The sequence below is a fragment of the Schistocerca cancellata genome, chromosome 5 (assembly GCF_023864275.1).
Source record: "Schistocerca cancellata isolate TAMUIC-IGC-003103 chromosome 5, iqSchCanc2.1, whole genome shotgun sequence".
Lineage (NCBI taxonomy): Eukaryota > Metazoa > Arthropoda > Insecta > Orthoptera > Acrididae > Schistocerca > Schistocerca cancellata.
In genome coordinates this window covers 427,143,262-427,169,666 of record NC_064630.1, presented here as the reverse complement: position 1 = coordinate 427,169,666, position 26,405 = coordinate 427,143,262, and the positions used below count along the sequence as shown (strand labels likewise).

The 26,405-nt window shown below is 40.1% G+C and overlaps 1 protein-coding gene across 1 annotated transcript in view; it reads left to right on the top strand.

The window, feature by feature from the left end:
* LOC126188283 (alpha-L-fucosidase-like) overlaps positions 1-26,405 on the top strand; it is a 104,352-nt gene that overhangs the window by 55,122 nt on the left and 22,825 nt on the right. Inside the window, exons 4-5 of the mRNA XM_049929866.1 lie at positions 861-1,021; positions 20,728-20,929. Coding sequence (XP_049785823.1) covers positions 861-1,021; positions 20,728-20,929 — 363 coding nt within the window. The remainder of the gene's footprint in view (positions 1-860; positions 1,022-20,727; positions 20,930-26,405) is intronic.

Sequence of the window (26,405 nt, the reverse complement as noted above, 5' to 3'; positions counted from 1 at the left end):
GTGGCACTGGTGCATGTCAGCAGCAGCCACCAGCACCCAAATCATGCTGTATCCACCTTTGTGGCCTACATCAACCCATTGCCTCTTTCCAGAAGACACAACACACCGGGCACTGCCTGTATGATATCTACACTAATTGTCTGGCATCCATTGCTAGTGGCCTTCTCTGCAGCCTGATCATTACTGCCAGCGACCCCTTCTCACGTAGAGATGAAAGCCAACCCATACCAGAACACTGTCCTATCTGGCCCAGCAACACCGACTGTGACACTGTGTCTCACTTCACTATTACAAGCTGGCCCAAGACTTGGTATGAACAGGCATGTTCTGCTATGAAAAGTTGTCACTTGCATCCTGAAGGTGACATGGACATGTCTACAGAAAAATATTGGTGCAGTGAGAGGTGTCTGTCATGATAGAAGAAATAGTTGGTTAATCCGTTAGTCCACAGGCTGCCCCAAAACGATGATCACCTCACTCTAGACTTCACTTGGAATTATGCTGTCAGGTTGACTTCAAAATTTTTCCACATGTATGTGTAACATTGGAGTCTTGATCTTCCTGTGGCTGATGGACTTTTATGTTTGGATATTATTCCAGTTAGGATGCTGTTGAGACTTGTTTCCTCAATGCATATGATGACTTGGCTTTGAACTGATGCCTGGCTTTCTGCCATTGTTTATCCTGTACCTGTTCTACCAGTGTGCTTGTAATACTAAGTGTACATACGCATATATACTACTTAAAATACAGACTAAAGTTATTTTCAACGTTCACCAAATATCATTAAAAAAGAAGTTTTTTTTTTCATCATTTACTATCAGTATATGATCTCTACAGCCGTCATTTTACTTTTAAAGGTGATCTTGCTACTGCTATTCGTAAGAAAGGTGGAATGGTGTTTGGCGTGTATCATTCCCTGTTTGAATGGTATAATCCTATGTACCTGAAAGACAAGTCTTCAGGATTCAAGACTCAAGACTTTGTCAAACAGAAAACCATCCCAGAGCTGTACGAGCTGGTAAGCATAGCACACATTTTGATAGTCATCAATATAACAACTATTTGCAATAAATTATCTGTGTTCCACTAAGGCAAATTGTCAGCATATTAAATTAACTTAATTTTTTTATAAACAAAAAATTGTGGCAATGGAAACATGGAAGTTTGAATACAGCATAAATAAATGTAAATTGTGTTGTGTTGATTGGTCTATAAGAAAATTATCATCATACTTTTAATCTTATAATTTGTTTTATGTGAATGTGAGATAACAAGAAAAGAAATAAATGTTGCATTTAGTAAAGCAAGCAAGGTTGTGTCATTCAGCACACAAGAGGCGGGCTATTTGTTCTCGTCATTGTGTTCCTTTTTCTTTGGCTCTAGCTCCCAAATTAAGCAACACACAATTTTTTTAAAAAAGTGTGATTTGGTATTGTGCATTTGGATTTATTCATAGGACTATCTTTGATGTTCACGTTTACTGACAAGTTTTGAGACTGATGTTGCTTTGTTGTTGTAGTTTATTATTGCTTTATATGCAAAGTGGTATAGATTTTAAGTTAATGTAATGTTAAATTCCTCCCTTTCCTCTGGTACATTTGTATTATTTGCTCAGTATTTTGTTGTTCATTTTCCTGAACAATTTTATAATAAATTTTTTGCTTTCCAGTTTATCAGAAACTTCATATTGTCAGCAGTTTTCCAAACTGCACCCATACATTATGTATGTCTTTCAAATCTCAGAACTTTTTTATGTTTCATGCATTTCACCTTTAATGGCAAAGTTGTCACCTCTGTCGAACATTACTGTTATTTCCACTTACAAGGGAACCTCCCCATCGCACCCCCCTCAGATTTAGTTATACATTGGCACAGTGGATAGACCTTGAAAAACTGAACACAGATCAATCGAGAAAACAGGAAGAAGTTGTATGGAACTATGAAAAAAATAAGCAAACTATACAAACTGAGTAGTCCGTGCGCGAGATAGGCAACATTAAGGACAGCGGGAGCTGAGGAGCGCTGTGATCCTGTGGTCAGCGTGAGCAGCCACGGAACGGCAGGTCCTTGGTTCAAGCCTTCCCTCGAGTGAAAAGTTTAATTTTTTATTGTCAGACAATTATTATCTGACATCCACAAGAATACCTAAATTGGGCAAGGTAGAATAATCTTTTTACCCATTCGCCAAGTGTACAAGTTAGGTGGGTCGACAACATATTCCTGTCATGTGACACACATGCCATCACCAGTGTCATATAGAATATATCAGACATGTTTTCTTGTGGAGGAATCGGTTGACCTATTACCTTGCGATCAAATGTTTTCGGTTCCCATTGGAGAGGCACGTCCTTTCGTCTACTAATCGCACGGTTTTGCGGTGCGGTCGCAAAACACAGACACTAAAATTATTACAGTGAACAGAGACGTCAATGAATGAATAATAACTTTGCGAAAATAAATTTTCCACTCGAGGGAAGACTTGAACCAATGACAACTCGTTCCGCAGCTGCTCACGCTAACCATAGGACCATGGCGCTCCTCAGCTCACACTATCCTTGATGTTGCCTATCTTGTGCATGGACTACTCAGTTTGTATATTTTGCTTATTTTTTTCATAGTTCCACACAACTTCTTCCTGTTTTCTCGATTGATCTGTGTTCAGTTTTTCAAGGCCTATCCACAGTGCCAACTTATAACTAAATCTGAGGGGGGTGCAATGGGGAGGTTCCCTTGTTAGAAACTTCAACTGCTGTGTTCATTCAAGGATACATGTTAAGTTGTTCTTTTCTCTGTAACCTGTGTAGCCATGATTTCAATTTGTTCTTTTCCATCCAGTTCACTTACCTTTCAACATTATATTCTTATTGTACTGGACTTAGCTGATGTATGGATACAAAGTTTTATTTAAATAGTTTTGTTGTCCAGGATTTGTGAAGTCTGTGGAAATAACTGTGCTCACGAGCTGAAATTTATTTGAGTGCATTGGTCAAGATGATGAAGTAACCCCTAAAAGCTAATAACTAGGCACTCTCTTGTCTGTTACTACAAAATCCTAACTTAACTTGTGTCTGGCAGTCCTTATCTACCTAAGAATTCCTTGGAAACATTGACATCAATGTTTTACTCATCTCATAATGCTAGTATGTTCCACAATTTTCATGAACAGTCCTTTTGCACCTGTAGTTGTATACATACATTTTACCTTTGCACTGGACATATTACTGGATACTATTTTGTTGCAAAATTTATTTCTTGCCATTATCCAAATTCTTGCAGTCATTTATTTACCTGGGTTTTTTCTTCTAGGTAATGCGTAATGCACTCATAACTTTAATTGAAAATAGTGAGACCTGTTTCACTTTCCCTTCAAAATGTACTAAAATTCCATTAACTCAAGCTGCATACATCTGTGTTCTTCTTACCAATCCTTTTCTCGTAACAAAAATCAAAGGTTAATTCCCCTCTTGGGGTATGCAGGAATCAAACCATTTGAAAGCTGGGGACACACATCAGCAGTACTGTGTACCAGTCACAGAAATATGGACTCCCTACCTTCTCTATCCTCTCCCCATGAACCATGGACCTTGCCGTTGGTGGGGAGGCTTGCGTGCCTCAGCGATACAGATAGCCGTACCGTAGGTACAACCACAACGGAGGGGTATCTGTTGAGAGGCCAGACAAACGTGTGGTTCCTGAAGAGGGGCAGCAGCCTTTTCAGTAGTTGCAAGGGCAACAGTCTGGATGATTGACTGATCTGGCCTTGTAATAACCAAAACGGCCTTGCTGGGCTGGTACCTGCGAACGGCTGAAAGCAAGGGGAAACTACGGCCGTAATTTTTCCCGAGGGCATGCAGCTTTACTGTATGATAAAATGATGATGGCGTCCTCTTGGGTAAAATATTCTGGAGGTAAAATAGTCCCCCATTCGGATCTCCGGGCGGGGACTACTCAAGAGGATGTCGTTATCAGGAGAAAGAAAACTGGCGTTCTACGGATCGGAGCGTGGAATGTCAGATCCCTTAATCGGGCAGGTAGGTTAGAAAATTTAAAAAGGGAAATGGATAGGTTAAAGTTAGATATAGTGGGAATTAGTGAAGTTCAGTGGCAGGAGGAACAAGACTTCTGGTCAGGTGACTACAGGGTTATAAACACAAAGTCAAATAGGGGTAATGCAGGAGTAGGTTTAATAATGAATAGGAAAATAGGAATGCGGGTAAGCTACTACAAACAGCATAGTGAACGCATTATTGTGGCCAAGATAGATACGAAGCCCACACCTACTACAGTAGTACAAGTTTATATGCCAACTAGCTCTGCAGATGACGAAGAAATTGAAGAAATGTATGATGAAATAAAAGAAATTATTCAGATAGTGAAGGGAGACGAAAATTTAATAGTCATGGGTGACTGGAATTCGAGTGTAGGAAAAGGGAGAGAAGGAAACGTAGTAGGTGAATATGGATTGGGGCTATGAAATGAAAGAGGAAGCCGCCTGATGAATTTTGCACAGAGCACAACTTAATCATAGCTAACACTTGGTTTAAGAAACATGATAGAAGGTTGTATACATGGAAGAACCCTGGAGATACTAAAAGGTATCAGATAGATTATATAATGGTAAGACAGAGATTTAGGAACCAGGTTTTAAATTGTAAGACATTTCCAGGGGCAGATGTGGACTCTGACCACAATCTATTGGTTATGACCTGTAGATTAAAACTGAAGAAACTGCAAAAAGGTGGGAATTTAAGGAGATGGGACCTGGATAAACTGAAAGAACCAGAGGTTGTACAGAGTTTCAGGGAGAGCATAAGGGAACAATTGACAGGAATGGGGGAAAGAAATACAGTAGAAGAAGAATGGGTAGCTTTGAGGGATGAAGTAGTGAAGGCAGCAGAGGATCAAGTAGGTAAAAAGACGAGGGCTAGTAGAAATCCTTGGGTAACAGAAGAAATATTGAATTTAATTGATGAAAGGAGAAAATATAAAAATGCAGTAAATGAAGCAGGCAAAAAGGAATACAAACGTCTCAAAAATGAGATCGACAGGAAGTGCGAAATGGCTAAGCAGGGATGGCTAGAGGACAAATGTAAGGATGTAGAGGCTTATCTCACTAGGGGTAAGATAGATACTGCCTACAGGAAAATTAAAGAGACCTTTGGAGATAAGAGAACCACTTGTATGAACATCAAGAGCTCAGATGGAAACCCAGTTCTAAGCAAAGAAGGGAAAGCAGAAAGGTGGAAGGAGTATATAGAAGGTCTATACAAGGGCGATGTACTTGAGGACAATATTATGGAAATGGAAGAGCATGTAGATGAAGATGAAATGGGAGATACGATACTGCATGAAGAGTTTGACAGAGCACTGAAAGGCCTGAGTATATAGAGGGTCTATACAAGGGCGATGTACTTGAGGACAATATTATGGAAATGGAAGAGGATGTAGATGAAGATGAAATGGGAGATATGATACTGCATGAAGAGTTTGACAGAGCACTGAAAGACCTGAGTCGAAACAAGGCCCCTGGAGTAGACAACATTCCATTGGAACTACTGACGGCCTTGGGAGAGCCAGTCCTGACAAAACTCTACCATCTGGTGAGCAAGATGTATGAAACAGGCGAAATACCCTCAGACTTCAAGAAGAATATAATAATTCCAATCCCAAAGAAAGCAAGTGTTGACAGATGTGAAAATTACCGAACAATCAGTTTAATAAGCCACAGCTGCAAAATACTAACACGAATTCTTTGCAGACGAATGGAAAAACTAGTAGAAGCCGACCTCGGGGAAGATCAGTTTGGATTCCGTAGAAATACTGGAACACGTGAGGCAATACTGACCTTACGACTTATCTTAGAAGAAAGATTAAGGAAAGGCAAACCTACGTTTCTAGCATTTGTAGACTTAGAGAAAGCTTTTGACAATGTTGACTGGAATACTCTTTTTCAAATTCTAAAGGTGGCAGGGGTAAAATACAGGGAGCGAAAGGCTATTTACAATTTGTACAGAAACCAGATGGCAGTTATAAGAGTCGAGGGGCATGAAAGGGAAGCAGTGGTTGGGAAAGGAGTAAGGCAGGGTTGTAGCCTCTCCCCAATGTTATTCAATCAGTATATTGAGCAAGCAGTAAAGGAAACAAAAGAAAAATTTGGAGTAGGTATTAAAATCCATGGAGAAGAAATAAAAACTTTGAGGTTTCGCCGATGACATTGTAATTCTGTCAGAGACAGCAAAGGACTTGGAAGAGCAGTTGAACGGAATGGATGGTGTCTTGAAGGGAGGATATAAGATGAACATCAACAAAAGCAAAACGCAGATAATGGAATGTAGTCGAATTAAGTCGGGTGATGCTGAGGGTATTAGATTAGGAAATGAGACACTTAAAATAGTAAAGGAGTTTTGCTATTTGGGGAGCAAAATAACTGATGATGGTCGAAGTAGAGAGGATATAAAATGTAGACTGGCAATGGCAAGGAAAGCATTTCTGAAGAAGAGAAATTTGTTAACATCGAGTATAGATTTAAGTGTCAGGAAGTCATTTCTGAAAGTATTTGTATGGAGTATAGCCATGTATGGAAGTGAAACATGGACGGTAAATAGTTTGGACCAGAAAAGAATAGAAGCTTTTGAAATGTGGTGCTACAGAAGAATGCTGAAGATTAGATGGGTAGATCACATAACTAATGAGGAAGTATTGAATAGGATTGGGGAGAAGAGAAGTTTGTGACACAACTTGACCAGAAGAAGGGATCGGTTGGTAGGACATGTTCTGAGGCATCAAGGGATCACCAATTTAGTATTGGAGGGCAGCGTGGAGGGTAAAAATCATAGGGGGAGACCAAGAGATGAATACATTAAGCAGATTCAGAAGGATGTAGGTTGCTGTAGGTACTGGGAGATGAAGAAGCTTGCACAGGATAGAGTAGCATGGAGAGCTGCATCAAACCAGTCTCAGGACTGAAGACCACAACAACAACAACCTTCTCTATTGTAAAGGGATGTATGGAGAAGAGTGGAGGCATGAATGGTTATACAGGGAAGTAAACGATTTGATAGTTGGGGGAGCATGGCAGCCATGCTGTGTAATAGTCTCACAACTGTTCCCCTATGTTTTTAACTCTCACTGCTGAGACTGTACTTTTTTATTTACACTATGTTTCGTCACCAAATAACCTCCTGAATCTGGACTAAAGCAGTTGATATAAGTTTTCATGTGGTTACAGTTACACCACAAAAAGAACTATGATATTCAAGGAGAAATTTTTTGTTCTCATTCACGATCTTCTTAGATCTTTTGTTGGTGTTTACAAGGACTATACCTCTTTCCCAAAATATAGGGGCTTTAACTGTACCACCATGTCTCTTCTGTCTTTCTTGCATTTCCTTTTTCATCTTTCCTTTGATGATCTTCTGGTGTCCTGTTTCCTTTTGTGTATCATTCAATTTACCATTGCTTGAATGAATACTACAAGAGCTATTCATAAAATACCTTCCATTTCATTGAAAAAAAGAATTTTTATAACAATACTTCGAAAGTACATACTCACTGTGCCCAGATAGCAGTGTGTGTTAAAACACCACCGCTGGGATGGGGAGATGCATCAGACCAGGATTGAATCTTCCCAATGGATTAATGACAAAGGTCAGTGTGCTGGCCAGCCTGGTTGTGGGTTTTAGGCGGTGTCCCACATCTCACTGCGTGAATACCAGGCTGATACCCAAGTCCTGCCTCGGTTGCTTGACTCGCAAACAATTAGAAAACTCTCATTCATTTTCACATGACTGACATTATGTGCAGACAGTTGAGGTATACATGTTTCGTCCTGAGGAGTAAAAGGGGTGGTGACAGGAAGGGCATTTGGCAACCCCTTGAAATAACGTTGCCAAATCTGTTAATAGCTAGGCTAACCTTGTGCTTATGCAGGACAAAGGCACAAGAAAAAGAAGAAGAAGAAATGAAAATACATTGTCTAATTTACTTTGCCATGTAATTTTCAGCCACATTGAGACATTTTTTGTAGCATCTGACGAGCTGTGAAATTCTTTAACTGTAGATTTCTGCTGCTTTCAACTGAAGGCAAACTATGATGCTGTTTTTCAACTATTCATCATAGCCAGTGCGCTTCGAACCAGCCACTTCTTCATGTGCTTGAAAAGATGATAATTGCTAGGCACCAAATCAGGGCTCTCGGGAGGGTGATCCAGTAATTTCATTTGAACTCTTGCAGTTTGGTTGCTGTGTGTCATGTTGTATGCAAGCAGGAAATGCCATACAGAAAATCATTCTAGAGCTCAGCATACCGTGGTGTTTGTTTCGAATTGCCTGTTAGTGAGTTATAGTAACTTACAACATTAATGGTGGCATTTCTCTCCAAGAGCTCCAATAGCAAACTTTCTGTTCAGTCCCAGATGGCAGCTACTGTGAGTTTCCTGCTGGAAAGTTTTTGACACCATTTTGTGAGTTTTTTCAGTGATCCAATAAGACATAACTGTGTTCATTGCAGTTGTCTTTCTGCATTCATTTACTGCATCCATGTCTGACCTTCTGTCACAGTCTGGTCAAGAAAAGCTTCAGCTTCTCTTTTGTAACAAACAAGAAAGGGCAGTGCTGCTGCCACATGCTTTTGTTCTTCAGAAAGGAGTTTAGGTACCCATCTGGCATTAAATTTCTGATAGCCCAAATCTTCAGTAATCACTTTGTACAGAAGAGTACGACTAATTTGTGGGAAATGCAAGCAAAGCTCTAAGATGTTGAATCTATGGTTTTCTCCAGTCCTTTCATCAACCAAATGAATCAGCTCTGCTTTCACAATACTTGGTCAATTATTTTTCTCTTCTTCTCATCATAGGCATTGTTTGCACATTTTCGAACATACAACACCATTGTTTTACAACACCTTCACTCATTACACTTGGTCCATTAATTTCACAAAGTTTGCAAGGGATTTCACTTGCTTTATAGTTTTTTGTCACAAGAAACCATATCACAGAACATATCTCACTGGCATTAGTATTTCATGCTTTATTGCTAAACAGAGTTTTCTAGTGAACCCAAAAATCATTAAAGTAAATAAAATCAAACAATGGAAAATCCAGGATGGATGCCTTTATCTGCAAGTAGGATTGTAAGATCAGGATCAGTTTTTAGATGGTGGACTGTGGTTCTTTCTGCAGATGTAGGGTTAGTTTGCTTGTTGAGGAATTTGGGAAATAAGGGTGAGGCAAGGTTCGAGGTTAAGATATTATGTAAAGTTAACAGGGGGTGATTTGGGGGCAGTGGGGTTGGATCACGGTTGGATGGAGGAGTGAACTGAGTTAGGAAGGGTTCAATGGTGGTCGTTGGTTGAGTCTAATTGGTAGGGTTGTATACCTTAACTTCAAAGGAGAAATAATTGTGGGTTAGGGTAATATTAGTAAGCTGTATGAGTAATTAGGTAGTGGTTTTGGAGTCTGAAGGTCATTGGGAAAGATAGTTTTCTATAATGGCAAGACCATGGGCACAAGGGTTGTTGGTATAGGGAGGTGGCATCAACAGTGACGATTAGGGATACAGAAGGTCAATTGGTGAGTATGGTGAAGAGTTGTTGAAGGAAGGGGTTGGTGTTTTTGATGTGGGAGGCTAGATTACGGGCAGTTGGTTGAAGATGTTGGGCAATTGAGGACCAGACTTCTTTTGGTGGGGGCACAGTAACCAGACATAATGGGTCGTCCAGGATTGTTGGGTTTGTGGATTGTGGTGAGCCTTTAAAACTTGGGTCTGTGGGCTGTCATAGGTGTGAGGAGAAATGCATTCAAGGTAAAGGTTCTGGGAAGGGGGCTAAGGCTTTAAGCAGGGATTTTAGATTGTGTTGACTTCTGGGATGGGGTCACTCTGGCAGAGTTTATATATGGAGTTAGATAATTGGTGGTGGCCTTCTGCCTGGTGTTCACTGCAATTCATAACAACAGTGGTGGAACATTTGTCTGTAGGTAGGATGATTAGGTCAAGATTTGTTTTGAGGTTGTGTATGGCTGTTCTTTCACCAACTGAAAGGCTGGTGTTCTGAGGTAGGGACCTGGGGAAGTATGGTGTGGGTACATGGGATACAAGGAATTCCTGGAGGGTGATGAGTGAGTGGTTAGATTGGAGGGAGGAGGATCACAGTTTGCATGATGGTAGGAACTGCCCTGAAATGAGGGACATTCGACCCAAGATTCACCCCTCCCCTCCCAAAGTGGTACTCTTTAATCCACCCAATCTCCACAACATCCTAGTCCATCCCTATGCCACTTCCAATCTCAACCCCATGTCACAAGGATCATATCCCGGTGGAAGACCCAGCTGCAAGGTTGGCCCAATCCACCCACACAGCACTTCCTCTTCCTGTCCTGTCACAGGTTTATCCTACCCATTCCACAGCTTTTTACGTTTGATGACTGCCAACCAGCTGTCGAGCAGTATTTCTGGCCAGTACCAAAATGTGGCCAAGAGCAAAGTAGATCACTCTGGGACACAACATACAGCTTCATGCTCGATTTCAATGGCTGCTTCACTACCCAAGCCATGTAGATCCTCTCCTCCACAACCAGCTTTTCTGAACTGTGTGGATGGGTGTTATCCTTACAACACATTCTCTGCTTCCATAAGTATCCCAGCCACAGCCTATGGTAACATACTGTCCCCACACCCTCCACCCAAGAGTTTCCACCCGGACTTTCCTACCATCTTCTCCCCCTTCTTGTCTCCCACCCTCTTTGTGTGCCTTCATTCCTTTTTTCCCCATCTCCCCTCCCCCACAACCTCTTGACACTGTGCGTGTTGGCATCTAGTCCCTGCACTTTGCGCCAGACAGCGTATGTCTCTCCCCCACCCGTACACTACTATCCCTTCCCCTTCTGCCCCGCCCCCTCTCCAGATTGCTGCTTGCTTCTTATGTGATGGTTGCATTCCGGCCTGTGTTGCCAGTATTGGCAGTCATATGTGCATGAGGTGTGCTTGCTTGTGTGTATGAATGGTGTGTGTTTGTCTTTTGCTGCTGAAACCTGTGGCTGAAAGCTTTGTGTAAGAGTCTTTTTATTGTGCTTGTCTGCAACTGAATGTCTTCTTTGCAGTAAGTAACACAATGTCTTTTCCTACATTGTTGCGTTTTGTTATAATTTTGCTGTTTTGTGGTTTCTCTTTATACAACAGTATCATGTGGAAACAATATTGTGCCAGCTTATGCAGTAAGTTATTTATTTATATTGTATACAGAAATATCCCTGTAATACTCCTTGGGATTCTTCTGAAGTTATTTTTACGTCTGAAGATTTCTTGCCTTCAAGAGTGACACGTGTTCTGTTTGCTTGGAGCACTTCAATCCATTGACACAGCTGGTCTGATATTTTGTATGCTCAGATTTTGTTCATTAGTGAAAAATATTGAACTCTATAAAACACTGTCTTGAAGTCAAGGAACACAGCATCAACCTAGATAGCAGTATCTACTTCCCTCTGGGTCTTGTGGACAAACAGAGTGAGCCATATTTCACAAGATCGTTGTTTTTGCAATCTATGTTGATTCCAACAAAGGAATATATGGTGTGTAAATATTCATTGTCTGCATTGTTATACAGTGATGCAGAGGGAGTCGAGATGAAAAATTTGATATAGGACACATGTGATCCACCAAGTAGGGAAACTACTGCAAATTGACCTACAAAAGCCACCTAAGCTGCAACGCATGTGCAGTGTGTGAGATTTTCAATATTCTCTCATTTTCCGCATGCATACTATTGCTCCAATCAAACAATGGAAACTCTGGGCTGCAAGTCAACAATGTAAGGATTAGATAGATTGCTATTTACCATAAAGATGATGCATTAAGCTGCTGATAGTCACAACTAAAAGACACCGTACACACTAGCTTTTGGCCACAGCCTTTATAAGAAGAAGAAAGAGAAACGCACACACACATTTCATTCACGCTAGCAAGCACACACCTCATGCACACATGATTGCTATCGCCTGAATTCAGCTGTCATGTAGACCGGAAGCAGCAGTCTGGAAAGGGTGTGAAAGGGGAAGGGTTACCAGTGTACAGGTGGAGGCAGAGAAGAGCACTGTCTAACGGAGTGTGCAGAGACTAGACATCCAACAAGCACAGTGTTAGGAGTCTGTGGGGCAGTGAGGAGGGGGAGGGGGGCATGGAGTGAAAAAGGAGAGGAGTGAGGAAGGAGGAAGATGGGCAGGTTTGTTAGCATAGGGTGTCACACAAAGAGGGTGGAAGACAAGAATAGGGAAGAGGTGATAGGACAGAGGAGTTGAAAACTGTTGGGTAGAGCGTATGGGGACACTGTGCTACCAAAGGTTGAGGCCAGGAGACTTTCAGGAGTGGAGAATGTGTTGTAAGGATAACTCCCATCTGTGTGGTTCTGAAAAGCTGGTGGTTGAAGGGAGGATCTGGATGGCATGAGTAGTGAAGCATTCACTGAAATCAAGCATGTTGTGTTCAGCTGCATGTTGTTCCACAGGGTGGTCTGCTGGTGGACAGCTGGTTGGTAGTCAAACCAATATAAAAAAGCTGTGCAGTGGTTGCCACAGAGCTGGTATATGACATTGCTGCTTTCATAGTTGCCCGCCTCTGATGTGATAGGATAACTCTGTGACTGAAACAGGAAATGCTGGGTTGGGATTTGGAGTGGCATCGGGATGGTGGACAAGGATGTTGTAGAGGTTGGGTGGGCAATGGGATACCACTTTTAGAGGGGTGGAAAGGATCCTGTGTAGGGTGTCCCTCATTTCAGGGCACGATGATAGGTAATAAGAGCCCTAGCAAAGGATGTGGTTCAGTGGTTTCAGTCCAGGGTGGTACTGGCTGACGAAGGGGGCACTCCTCTGTGGCTGGTTCTTAGGGGGTGGTGGGAGGATTGGGGGTGTGAGGAGAAATGGCACGGGAGATCTGTGTGCAGACTAGGTCTATGGGTTAGTGCCTGTCTGGAACGGCCTTCATGAGGCCCTCAGCATACTGGGTGAGAGAGCTCTTGTTACTGCAAGTATACCATCCCCAGATGACCTTGCTCTATGGGAGGAACTTTTTGGTGTGGAATAGGTGACAGCTCTTAAAGTGCAGATAATGTTGGTGGTTGGTGGGTTTAATGTGGACAGAGGTGTGGATGAAGCCATCAGAGAGAAGGACAGCAACATCCAGGAAGGTGGCACACTGGGTTGAGGAGGACCAACTGAATCAGATGGGAGAGAAGGTGTTGAGGATGTGTAGGAATAAAGGTACAATGTTTGTCTTGTAGAAAAAATGAATAGGACATTCTTGTAGAAAATTTAATGTAGTTTAATGTTTTACAGGGATATGTTTTCACTATAGGCTGCGATTTTAAAATTATTCATTAACAGTGTAGGCCTCTAGTTTTGTGTGTCTGTTCATGAACCTTCCCAGAATATGGATATGTTCCTCCAGTGACATACAGTACTCTACTGTTGGAAGACAGTTCATTTGGATACTTGATGTAGAATCTTATAGCCGGCCGCTGTGGCCAAGCGGTTCTATGCACTTCAGTCCAGAACCGCGTGACTGCTACAGTCGCAGGTTCAAATCCTGCCTCAGGCATGAGTGTGTGTGATGTCCTTAGGTTGTTAGGTTTAAGTAGTTCTAAGTTCTAGGGAACTGATGACCTCAGATGTTAAGTCCCATAGTGCTCAGAGCCATTTGAACCATTTAGAATCTTGTAGGTATCCCATCAAGTCCATTAGCCTCTCTTATGTTGAATGATTTCAGTTAATTTTCTACCCTGTGGTCTTTTAGTTTGATAAAATGGTTTAAAGCAGAAATCACAGTATGAGCTCCCTCAGTGAAATAAGTGTAGAAAAAGTAATTTAGCACTTCAGTTTTCTCTCTGTCATCCTTCATTTCATTGCTACTGTGGTAACAGAGGGTCTGGACAGATAGCTTTGCTAATTTAACATAAGATTAAAACTTCTTAGTAGATAGAATGTCACAGTGGAATGTATTGAATCCTTCATGCTTGGCTCTCCTTGTGCTAATTTTGGTTTTGTTCAGTTTGTGTTTGTCTGTTAGGCTTTGGCTGTGTTTAAATCTGCAGTGAAGGTCTCTTTGCTTTCAAAACACTTTTCTAATCTGCTGCCAGACCATGGTGAGTCCTTTTCACCTCTCACAGCTTTGTTTGACACATATTTGTTTAAGGCATATTGTAAAGTGCTCTTGAGCTTAGTCCGTAGATACTCAACATTTTCAGTCTGAGAGATGAGTATTTCAAGTTGGTCACTCAGTTAATTAGAAATGTGTTTCATTAATTAAACACATATGTCTTTGTACCTTTTCTACATTCCTATATAACCCCCATCTTCAGTGATGCTATAATAGCCTTACGACCACCGATTTCCTGTTCTACATTAACTGAATTGAAAAGTTCAGGCCTGTTTGTAACCCAGAGAACTAATGTGTTATCTTCACAAGGTATTTAGAACAATTTTTTGATTTCCTGTCCACCACTACTGTTCCTGAGTATGGTTTTATACAATCCTACAACTACCATGTTTGGTTCATCTTTAACACTTATCTGCACTCACATTTTTTAACATTTAAAATATGTATTAACCATACTGAGTATTATTGTATTATTTATAACTGTAAATAATGCTCCAGCACCAGCATTCAGTCTATCTTTGTAAGATACATTCCAATTGGAATTTAGACTTTCATTGCTATTAATATCTGGTTTCAGCCAGCTTTCTGCCTCTAGTATTAAGTGGTCATTATTACCATTATAAGTAATGCTACTTCTGGGACTTTTTCATGAATGCCCAGGCAGTTAACTAATACTGTATTCACTATTTCTTTCTCTGATCTGTGATGATGAAAGTACTCCCTTTAAATTGTTGGGACTGATGTTCTTCCCTCTCTGAAATCACAACGGAGATTACAAGCCAGGATGGATTTCTCTATCCTGAAAAACCCATATATGTGTACTAAACATACTCTGCTTCCACAGTTACCATTTTCTGCATGTAATGAAGTCCTGAACTATTATGAGGGGTCCTGCAATTATCCACACAATAGCAAAGACCGTGAAATCTGCATCTAAGATTGGAACAGGATCATTTGAGCATCTGGTTTAAGCCTTCCACTCGGCTCTAAACCAGATGGCTGCAACATGCTAGCTCAGCTTCTAGCCCTTGCGTGATGCTAGCTATTTTCACCAATGTAACCAGCCACCTGTAGCAACTGAGGAGATCATGTAAACCTAGCTGTCAGGTGTCATCACTACCTCCATGAGCCACAGTTTGTTGTTGGATGTGTCCACTGCACGCAACTGCCACTGGCAAAGCTGCCTCCATATCCTAGGTGAGACATCCAAGTGAATAAACAGAGTTGATGCTGGCCCTTCTTCTCAACCTTCCCCCCTATTTTTGTAAGGGGCCCCATTACCTGCATAATTTTGGAGCTTCCAAACATGAACAGACCCACTCTCTGAACTTGTCCTGACCTTTCAGGGAGATTCTCTGCAATCCCAGCAAATGAGGCATACCATGCTTGCTTAAATGTTCTTCCAGCAATGAGCAAGACCTCAACTCTGTTTAGAATGTGTAAGAGGATAGCCATGTAGACAGTACCCATTTTCACTTTCTGTCCAGAGATTCACAATGCCACTCCTTCTGTCATTCAATCTCAGGTGAATGTGGATCAGCCAGGTCAAGCGTATCAAAAGACACTGTGATATCATGAATCCCATTCAATGCCGTAAACACCAGAGGTACCATTGCATTTGTCTGTATGGTTCAATGCCACCACAACCCAGGCAGCAGCCTGTTGAACATGGCAATACTGCTTTCAACTGTTTCTGTACGATGACCAATTCTCCCTGCATTCATGCACAACAAACACATTCCCTGTTCCTCTTCAGTCTGTGTTGTTCGTCTATACATCAACGAATATAACAGTAACCCTAGCAGTTGTTGGATGAAATTGAAGTACTGTTGCTATGCTGCTTCTGGTTATCACTATGCTACAAGGTCAATCAAGTGAGACTAACACTCAAAAAAATACACCAATACTCAGAAAATGTTAATCAATACTAGTCAATACAGTTAAATAAATACACAGGTGCTATTCACTTCTTCACAGAAGCACGTGAAAAGAAAAGCTAAACTAAATACTGTGTAGATGAAGATGTAGTGTTCATTAGTAACTGATTTCTGTGAGATAATTGCATGGAATTCAGCCCTTCTAAATGATGCAGCATAGTTATGTATACAGATACCGGTTCAGCTAAGGAAAATGAAACTTAGATCACTGCATGTGTACTTCGGCTCCAATTTTGTTGTACTTATAACATTTCTGTGTTGAGAGATATATGTGTCTGTTGCAGTAACCTGTTAACTTTCAGGTGTTAATTAAAGCATATCAGTGCTACTTGAAGAGTGCACAAATCTTGTAAATGTATTTTACTACACTGAAATGATTCATTTATTATATGTATTGACGGAGCTGTTTGTGCATTCTTTCAGCAGACAAGTGAACTTTAATTACTTGTCAACTTCCAAACTGTGTTATCTGTGCTGCCCCATAGGAACAATTTACTTTGACTGAAATTTTAGACAGGGATTTCTTGTGTTTATAAATGTTTCGTTGAAGTTTTTGCGGTACTGAAAATGTAATACTTTTTGAAACTTAATTGTACTGGAATAGTACTAATTAATCTAACCTTGTTTGTGAATATATTTTATTATATTCCTGTGTCTCTTTTCCTATTCTGTGCTGTCGACATTTCATATACCTCAACTTTTGTGTATTGCATTATGTAAAAGACAGGGCTGTTATGTGTGTGTTCTTTGGTAATGGTAAATTTGGGTCACTCAAACTATTTTTAATTAAATTAGAATTCTCAGGGGATTTTAAAATGCCAGGGGTTATGTATGTCCTTTTGATAGATGTTTCCACCATAAACAGTACTCATGAAAATATTTTTTTCAACATTTAGTTTAAATAAAGTGACAGCACAGGAGAATTTGTCAATTTTTTAAATTTAATTTTATGAACTTCATTTTAGGCTTTGTCTGCTGTTTTTATAAAATACACTCACATTTTGGATTTTGAAGAAATTATGTTGCAACCTCTTATTTAGTGCTGTTTGTGTTTTTGTACAATGAGATTGTCATCTTTTCATGTAGTATTTGCTACTCTTTTGCCTTTGGAGGTGAACACCAAAATGATTGTGTGCAAAATCAGTGGGTGGTACTTAGGATTTAATTGCTCATGTAAAAAATAAGAAGAAATCCTTATTTTGTTATGATTCTGGAACTACTAAGTTTCAGTGTTATGAGCGATAGCAGTTTATGGGAATTACTGACATACCTTGAAGTATAGTGTTTGGTTGCAGGATGGGGAGGTTTGCTACAAACAGATCAGGGTCACATACCAGATTACTGACTGCTTGTCTTTAATGTGATCCAGTCTGGGTGTGGCTTTCACGTGGTTTTCTGAACTTGTCTAAATAAATGCAGGGTCATCCTTCTCCATTTCAGAAATACACAAGCACTTAAATATGAATACACATGGAACTAAATTTATACAGTGCTTACGACTTTCATCCATTAGTGCATCCAAACACAAAATAAAGATCAAAATAACTGCCAAATCATGGAAGGTTGGACCCATTGTAAATGGCCTCGACCATTGCTGCAATGAATGCTGAGGTAAAAGAAGAAACCCATTTATGGACACTGTTTGGTTTTTATGTCTCTTTAAACTGCATCTTGAAAGCCACGTGCTGTTTGTTGTAATTGGTATACCACTGTTTGCCTAAAGTATGAGCAATTGTGCCAGTCAACATAACAATTTTTGTGCCTGTGTGCACCTTAATGCACATTACGTTATTCAGTGGATGGATGTACATCAACCCATGCCTGGCCTCCCTAATGGCCTTCTTTTCATGAGGTTATTACATGTCTATAGTTTACATAAAACCTCCAATGATAAAACACGATGAATCATGGAAGTATGTGAGGCAATACACAGTAGGCCAAATGCATCTGAGTATGTTCGGAAATTTCAGATGTGGAAATCTGGAGCCTGTATCCAGCAAACATTAGGCACAATCCCTGTGTGAAATGTGAATTATTCATAAAATGCTGTAGTTGTCAACTATAATCTTTCACCTATAATGGTCTTTTTATAGAAACCAAATATTTCACGCACCGATCATGGAATAGTGACTAAAACACTGCAATATTCAAAGTATATGTTCTGCATCTACATAAACAGTTGTAATTCTTAATTAAGTAAACCAACAGACATAGCATTGCTCCATATAATGGAGCATATTAACCAAATAAATTAAAAATATATATCGCTATTTTGTCGAAAGTCGACATGTTGAGAAACGTGGCTGTTGTACTAAGGTTTATAATTTATAAAAAACAGCTACCAGCCACATGTATGGTTTTATAAAAGTTTATTATCTTCAGACCATGACCGGTTTCGGATTTTTCTTTACAAATCCATCTTCAGATGGCAGTTACAAGCTTTCTAAGTTGGACCTAGTTTTGTTTTTGTTATTTGTTTGCTGCACTGGGAAAGAAAAGAAATATTTTTGTTGTCTGTCGGTAATGGTATTTTTACAAAAGATTTACTTCTTTTACAAAATCTAATTGCTCATGAGATAGTTTTCTGTTTTAAACTTAGTAAACGTGCAAGGTTATTGTACTTACAGGTTATGTAGTTCTGCCTGACGAAATATTCGTGCGTATATGTTTTCGAGTGCAAGCTTAATACACTTTTCAATATGCACTATGTGAGTGCTATTCCAGTCAATGGACGTCACTTTCAACCTCATCATCTTAATTACACACGCAGCACACACGAATAACGTTTACAAAACGTGGCCCAGCTTCATATTACAGACGAGAACAATATTTGCAAAGAGCTTACAGTCATAACGATGTTAACTTACAGTTGCTGTATAGTCGATATGTGTACAGTAAAATATCTCTTTGCTATTGTATGAGATTAATCTAAAATGGAATAAATAAAATTACATACAAATAAGATTACAAACATTATATGTAGTACAGAAATACTGTGTGTTACTAATTAGTTGTTACAATTTTAGGAGATAAATTCTAATATATGACATGATAAGCAATGCACATGTTTTCATTATGCAATGTTACAATGACATATAAACAGTTTTTGGGGACCTATATACTGAATGTTTTTAATGGAATATTAGGCTTAAGTTATTTTAAAAAAGTGAAAGTTTCTTCAAAGTTATTTAGGAGGGGGGTGTTAACTGACTCTGTCTGTTCATTCAGAATGAGATCAGGGAACCTGTTTTTATGTGTATGAATCTCAATCTCCTCTAAGAGATTCAATGTGAAACCCTTGTCTTTGAGGTGTAATATCTGCAGGTTGTTTTCTATATTCTCAACTGTATGATTGTTTTCTGCAAGATGGGGGGCAAAAGCAGATTTGCTTAGGTTTTTCAGATGTAGGGCATCAAGGTGTTCCTTGAATCTTGTTTCAAAAGCTCTACCTGTTTGGCCAATGTAGAATTTAGGACAGTTGTTACACTTAAGTTTATAAATTCCAGATCTTTTATGGGGTATGCTATTGTGTGGGAGTGAGTGTATGACTCTTTGTTGGAGTTTGTTGTTGGTAGAGAAACTGATTTTGACATTCTTCTTCCTGAATAGGTTGGAAATTTTGTATGAAAGTGGGCCTATATATGGTAGGGCTACATATTTTACTGATTTTTTTGTCTTTCATAGTTATTGTGGCTGTTGCTTGTTGCAAAGACTTATTGCTAGCAATTTTTTCTTTTGTTTTTTGAGAGAGTGTGTCTATGATTGAAGCATCATAGCCATTATTTTGGGCAATTGATTTTTGATTATGTTGATTTCTTTGTGCTGTTCAGTGGGGGTGAGGGGGACTTTATGCATACGATGTAGCATTGACCGGAAATTAGCCATCTTATGTTGGTTCGGGTGGCAGGATGGGTTATTGATGGTAACATCTGTGGTTGTTGGTTTTCGAAAGATACCAAAATGGTGTTTGTTATTTATGTTTGATATTTTGAGATCCAGAAAATTGATGCTATTATTTATTTCATGCTCCACTGTGAATTTGATGTTGTTGTGTAATTTGCTCAGATCTTCAGCTAAGGTATCAATTTCGTTGCTGTTACCATCAAAAAGTAAATCTTTTGTAAAAATACCATTACGACATGACAATAAAAATATTTCTTTTCTTTCCCAGTGCAGCAAACGAATAACAAAAACAAAACTAGGTCCAACGTAGAATGCTTGTAACTGCCATCTGAAGACGGATTTGTAAAGAAAAATCCGAAACCGGTCATGGTCTGAAGATAATAAACTTTTTTAAACCATACATGTGGCTGGTAGCTGTTTTTTATAAATTATAAAAAAATATATGTTAGAACTCTAATTTTGTATTTTTAATGTTCCTTGTAATATGTATGTAAATGGATGACATTGATGTTGAAGTGGTGTTAGACTGAATTTTGTTGTACTGGTAAACTCATGATGTTTTACATAATAACCAGTTCTGGATAGAGCCTGTGTCTGAAGCATTTACACATGTTTTCCGTCTGTGTCTGATCTTTTTACAGTGAATACTTTTGTCTATCATCATCTGCCAATTAATTCTTTGCTATGTATGCACTCTTTGTTTGGAGCTGTGTATTAACTGGCATATTGTACTTAACAGGTACAAAACTACAAGCCTGAAGTTATATGGTCAGATGGGGACTGGGAAGCAGGTGATACGTATTGGACTTCACGGGATTTTCTTGCCTGGTTGTATAATGAGAGTCCTGTCAAGGATACTGTTGTTGTAAATGACCGTTGGGGGAAAGGTGTTACATGCAAGCATGGAGATTTTTATACATGTTCAGACCGCTATGATCCTGGTAAAGTATTGCTGTACTGCTAGTATCATCTAACCTGTAATTGATATTTAAGTAATAACTTTTGTAACGATAAATGTAATGGTGAAAAATTGATCTGTGTGAAGCACTGTGTAAATGTGTGTACAATTTTATCAGTGTACTTTACCATCTGGCACATTTCATGTAACTGGAATATGTGTAAGAATTATTTGTTGGACCAATTCACATTAATTGCATGTGCATCAATGCAAATGACCAAGACAAAATTAAAAATGTATTTACATTGGAAATAAAAATCCCATGTTGTTGTTGTTGTTGTGGTCTTCAGTCCAGAGACTGGTTTGATGCAGCTCTCCATGCTACTCTATCCCGTGCAAGCTTCATCTCCCAGTACCTACTGCAACCTACGTCCTTCTGAATCTGCTTAGTGTATTCATCTCTTGGTCTCCCCCTACGATTTTTACCCTCCACGCTGCCCTCCAATATTAAATTGGTGATCCTTGGATGCCTCAGAACATGTCCTACCAAGCGATCCCTTCTTCTAGTCAAGTTGTGCCACAAATTTCTCTTCTCCCCAATTCTATTCAATACCTCCTCATTAGTTATGTGATCTACCCATCTAATCTTCTGCCTTCTTCTGTAGCACCACATTTCAAAAGCTTCTATTCTCTTCTTATCCAAACTACCGTATTTACTTGAATCTAAGCCGCACTCGAATCTAAGCCGCACCTGAAAAATGAGACTCGAAATCAAGGAAAAAAAAAAATTTCCCGAATCTAAGCCGCACCTGAAATTTGAGACTTGAAATTCAAGGGGAGAGAAAAGTTTTAGGCCACACCTCCAAATCGAAACAAAGTTGGTCCATTGTAATATGAGACACAATTTAGGTCGAATGAATGGCAATACAGCTACAGTGGTTTGGTTCGAGTCGTAAGCTTAGCAGTTAAGCTTTACCACGTAGCCATTGCTATGCGTCAGGCGCTCCGTCCGTATTTATACGAGTACCCTTCCTTTTTCACGTGCTTCGTCTGGTTTGAATCGATTGCCTATTTTGCTTTGATCTCATAAGTGCCGTTTTCTTTGTTATAGGTGTTTGCGTCACTCTTAAGCTGAAAATGCATTACTGCACTGTGTCATGCATTGTTTGTCGCATTCTGATAGTGCGTGTTTACGGCCTGTCGCGGCTCGCGGCATGGCTTGCTTTTGTGCGCGCTACCGCCGCGTACAATTAAAACAAAAAAGAGAGGAATCGTCTCGTTAGCGAAACAATGGCAAGAGACTGCTATTTGTTGTTACTTACACTGCTGCTTTCTTTGATAATGATCAACAAGAATCAAATAATAGACTGCGTATGATAGAACATGTTCTGAACGAGAGTTAGGCGAAAATTTTTCCCCGTTTGAAAATCTTTGCGGCCACTTCTTTATTACATCAAATTCTGCACAGAAATTAGAGTCATCTTAGATTTAAAAATCTAGTCACTTGCCGTGCTTCATTTCAGACTGTATCATTATTAGGCATAAGAATAATACGAATATAAACATGACACGATACGTATATTCTTCCGCGTTTGCTGTTGTCTCACTCTAGTTTCGTAGTTTATTAGGCAGACAGGATTTAAATGAGATAGCAGCAAACACGAAAGAATACATGGCAAAATGTTTATATTCGTATTATTCTTATGGTTAAGGGAATACTGTATGTGATTCAAATTTCATCAGGTTCCTATTAGCAACCATCTCTTCTCACAGATAGGAAAAAATTCAGAACGTGGAGTTGGCCATATTGACAAACATCCCAAACAGTCTTGCCAGTCAGATTTTCATAGTACACTGAAATTGTGCTATATTCGAAGATTAACAATACGGAATTTGTAATTACTTTGTTGGATAATGTATGAAAATGCAGTGGTCGAAACTCGCGGCGGAGAAAAAAAAACTCGTCTTCCACTTTTTTTTTTTAAATTTATTTACTGACGCAGAGGTTTTGGCGCCAGTATTTATCTTTGTGCCTACAAAGCATGCCTGTGTCGCGCTACATATATTCGACGGCAGAAGTTAGTTGTGGCGGCACGTACCAACATTTTTCATAACTTCCGCTTGCTTTGCACTCGATTCTAAGCCGCAGGCGGTTTTTTGGATTACGAAAACCGGAAAAAAAGTGCGGCTTAGATTCGAGTAAATACGGTATTCATTGTCCATGTTTCACTTAAATCTATACTCGATGTTAAAAAAATTTCTCTTCTTCAGAAACGCTTTCCTTGCAATTGCCAGTCTACATTTTATACCCTCTCTACTTCGGCCATCATCAGTTATTTTGCTCCCCAAATAGCAAAACTCATCTACTACTTTAAGTGTCTCATTTCCCAACCTAATTCCCTCAGCATTGCCTGACTTAATTCGCCTGCATTCCATTATCCTCGCTTTGCTTTTGTTGATGTTCATCTTATACCCTCCTTTCAAGACACTGTCCATTCCGTTCAGCTGTTCTTCCAAGTCCTTTACTGTCTCTGACAGAATTACAATGTCATCGGCAAACCTCAAAGTTTTTATTTCTTCTCCATGGATTTTAATACCTACTCCAAATTTTTCTTTTGTTTCCTTCAGAATTTGAAAGAGATCATTCCAGTCAACATTGTCAAAAGCTTTCTCTAAGTCTACAAATGCTAGAAATGTAGGTTTGTCTTTCCTTAATCTATTTTCTAAGATAAGTTGTAGGGTCAGTATTGCCTCATGTGTTCCCATATTTCTAAGGAATCCAAATTGATCTTCCCCGAGGTCAGCTTCTACCAGTTTTTCCATTCGTCTGTAAAGAATTCGCGTTAGTATTTTGCAGCCATGGCTTATTAAACTGATAGTTTGGCAATTTTACATCTATCAACACCTGCTTTCTTTGGGATTGGAATTATTATATTCTTCTTGAAGTCTGAGGGTATTTCGCCTGTCTCATATGTCGTGCTCACCAGATGGTAGAGTTTTGTCAGGGCTGGCTCTTCCAAGGCTGTCAGTAGTTCTAATGGAATGTTGTCTACTCCCGGGGCCTTTTTTCGACTTAGGTCTTTCAGTGCTCTGTCAAACTCTTCACGCAGTATCATATCTTTCATTTCATCTTCATCTACATCCTCTTCCATTTCCATAATATTGTCCTCAAATCCCATATACCTTATAAATGGCCCAAAATGGTTGTGATTATACTTCTGATGCACTTGATATTCCACACGTAGGCGGACAGTGGGAGAGTTAGTAATTTTTGTTGGTTGTAAAAGCCACTGAAAAACTGTTGTAACAGTTGGACAGTACCACTGCAATTGAAGTGTCATAAAAATCCACTGCAGCTAAGCAACAAACAAATGTCAATATCTAAACTTCTACAGTAGTCAAGTGTACCTGTGGTACATCTTGCGATGATGATAATAATAATAATAATAATAATAATAATATGTATTCGTCCTTTGATCATTTTATACAATGATATAGACAAGACACTTTCTAAAGAGGCATATGATACACAGAATGCAATGATCATGCATCTCATTACTCCTAGAGTCACACATGCATGTGTGCATTCTCTCTCTCTCTCTCTCTCTCTCTCTCTCTCTCTCCCCCCCCCCCTCTCTCGCTCTCCCCGCCCCCTCTCTGCCTTCCTCCCTGCCCTCACCCTCCTTCCCTTCCTCCCTCCGCCTACTAACCTTGCACCACTTCATACACTCAACTTTGGCAGCACAGTCATTATTGCACTTCACCAGGTTCATTGTGACAGCTTGCTGCACACCCATCTACACTAAAACAATCAAAACAGAAAAGCTGGAAAAAAAAATTCTTTTTAATCCTGCAAAAGTCATAATTTTAAGTTAATTAAAAACTTTCCTAGATGATTTCCAATTAATAATCCCTTTAATTATTTGTATTGCTCATTTTTTAATTCGTAGCACTTTTCCGTAAGTTTAACATAACAAATACACATAACAGATAATTTAGTCATTAATAGTATATTCTTCTTCAATATTTAGAAACAGTCTCCAAATGCTGGGTAACCTTTCGATTCTGCAATTGTAGAACTCGCATGATTTTGAGGTGAACAACTTGTCGAGCCATGTTTGGAACACACTTTCATCTGGAAAAGAAGTTCCTTGGAGGTTGTTTTATAAAAAGCAGAAAAAGTGAAAATTTGAGGGCACAAGATCGCAGAATGACTTCCCATCCCAGCTCCTGTGTAGTGTTTCTTGTCAGTGTAGCAGAATGTGGGTGGCTGCTATCATGGAGTAGCATCGTTCACACAGTCTTCCTGGTTGTTGATCTTCGATTGTGTCTGCAAGATGTTGCAGTTGTTAACAATAAATGTCAGCAGCTAATGGTTGTACCTCGGGGAAGTAATTCATAGTTCACCATATCATCGCTGTTGCACCAGACACATAACATTACTTTTGTGGATGTGTGCAGGTCTTTGTACGAGAAGTTGCTGCCTTGTTTGGGCTCAACCATTCCTTTCTTTTCAGCATGAAGACACCATTTCTCATCACCAGTACAGGATAGGAATGGTTGATGTCGTTCATGAGCCAACTGATGACAAGCAAGCAGATGTGAACATATGGCCATCCCCTGATTTTTGTGATTTTGGCTTACAGTATGCGGTACCCATACACCCAATTTTTGAACCTTCCCAATTGAATGCAGATGTCACACAATGGTAGAATGACCACAGTTCATCACATTTGCCTGTTCTCAAATACGGTGATGATCATTGTGGATTAATGCATGTAAATAATATTCATCAAACCCCAAAGACCTTCCTAACTGTGGAGAGTCACTAGTCTCAAAACAGTGCTGCTTAAAATGAGAAAACTATTTTCTTGCCAACTACACTCCTGGAAATGGAAAAAAGAACACATTGACACCGGTGTGTCAGACCCACCATACTTGCTCCGGACACTGCGAGAGGGCTGTACAAGCAATGATCACACGCACGGCACAGCGGACACACCAGGAACCGCGGTGTTGGCCGTCGAATGGCGCTAGCTGCGCAGCATTTGTGCACTGCCGCCGTCAGTGTCAGCCAGTTTGCCGTGGCATACGGAGCTCCATCGCAGTCTTTAACACTGGTAGCATGCCGCGACAGCGTGGACGTGAACCGTATGTGCAGTTGAAGGACTTTGAGCGAGGACGTATAGTGGGCATGCGGGAGGCCGGGTGGACGTACCACCGAATTGCTCAACACGTGGGGCGTGAGGTCTCCACAGTACATCGATGTTGTCGCCAGTGGTCGGCGGAAGGTGCACGTGCCCGTCGACCTGGGACCGGACCGCAGCGACGCACGGATGCACGCCAAGACCGTAGGATCCTACGCAGTGCCGTAGGGGACCGCACCGCCTCTTCCCAGCAAATTAGGGACACTGTTGCTCCTGGGGTATCGGCGAGGACCATTCGCAACCGTCTCCATGAAGCTGGGCTACGGTCCCGCACACCGTTAGGCCATCTTCCGCTCACGCCCCAACATCGTG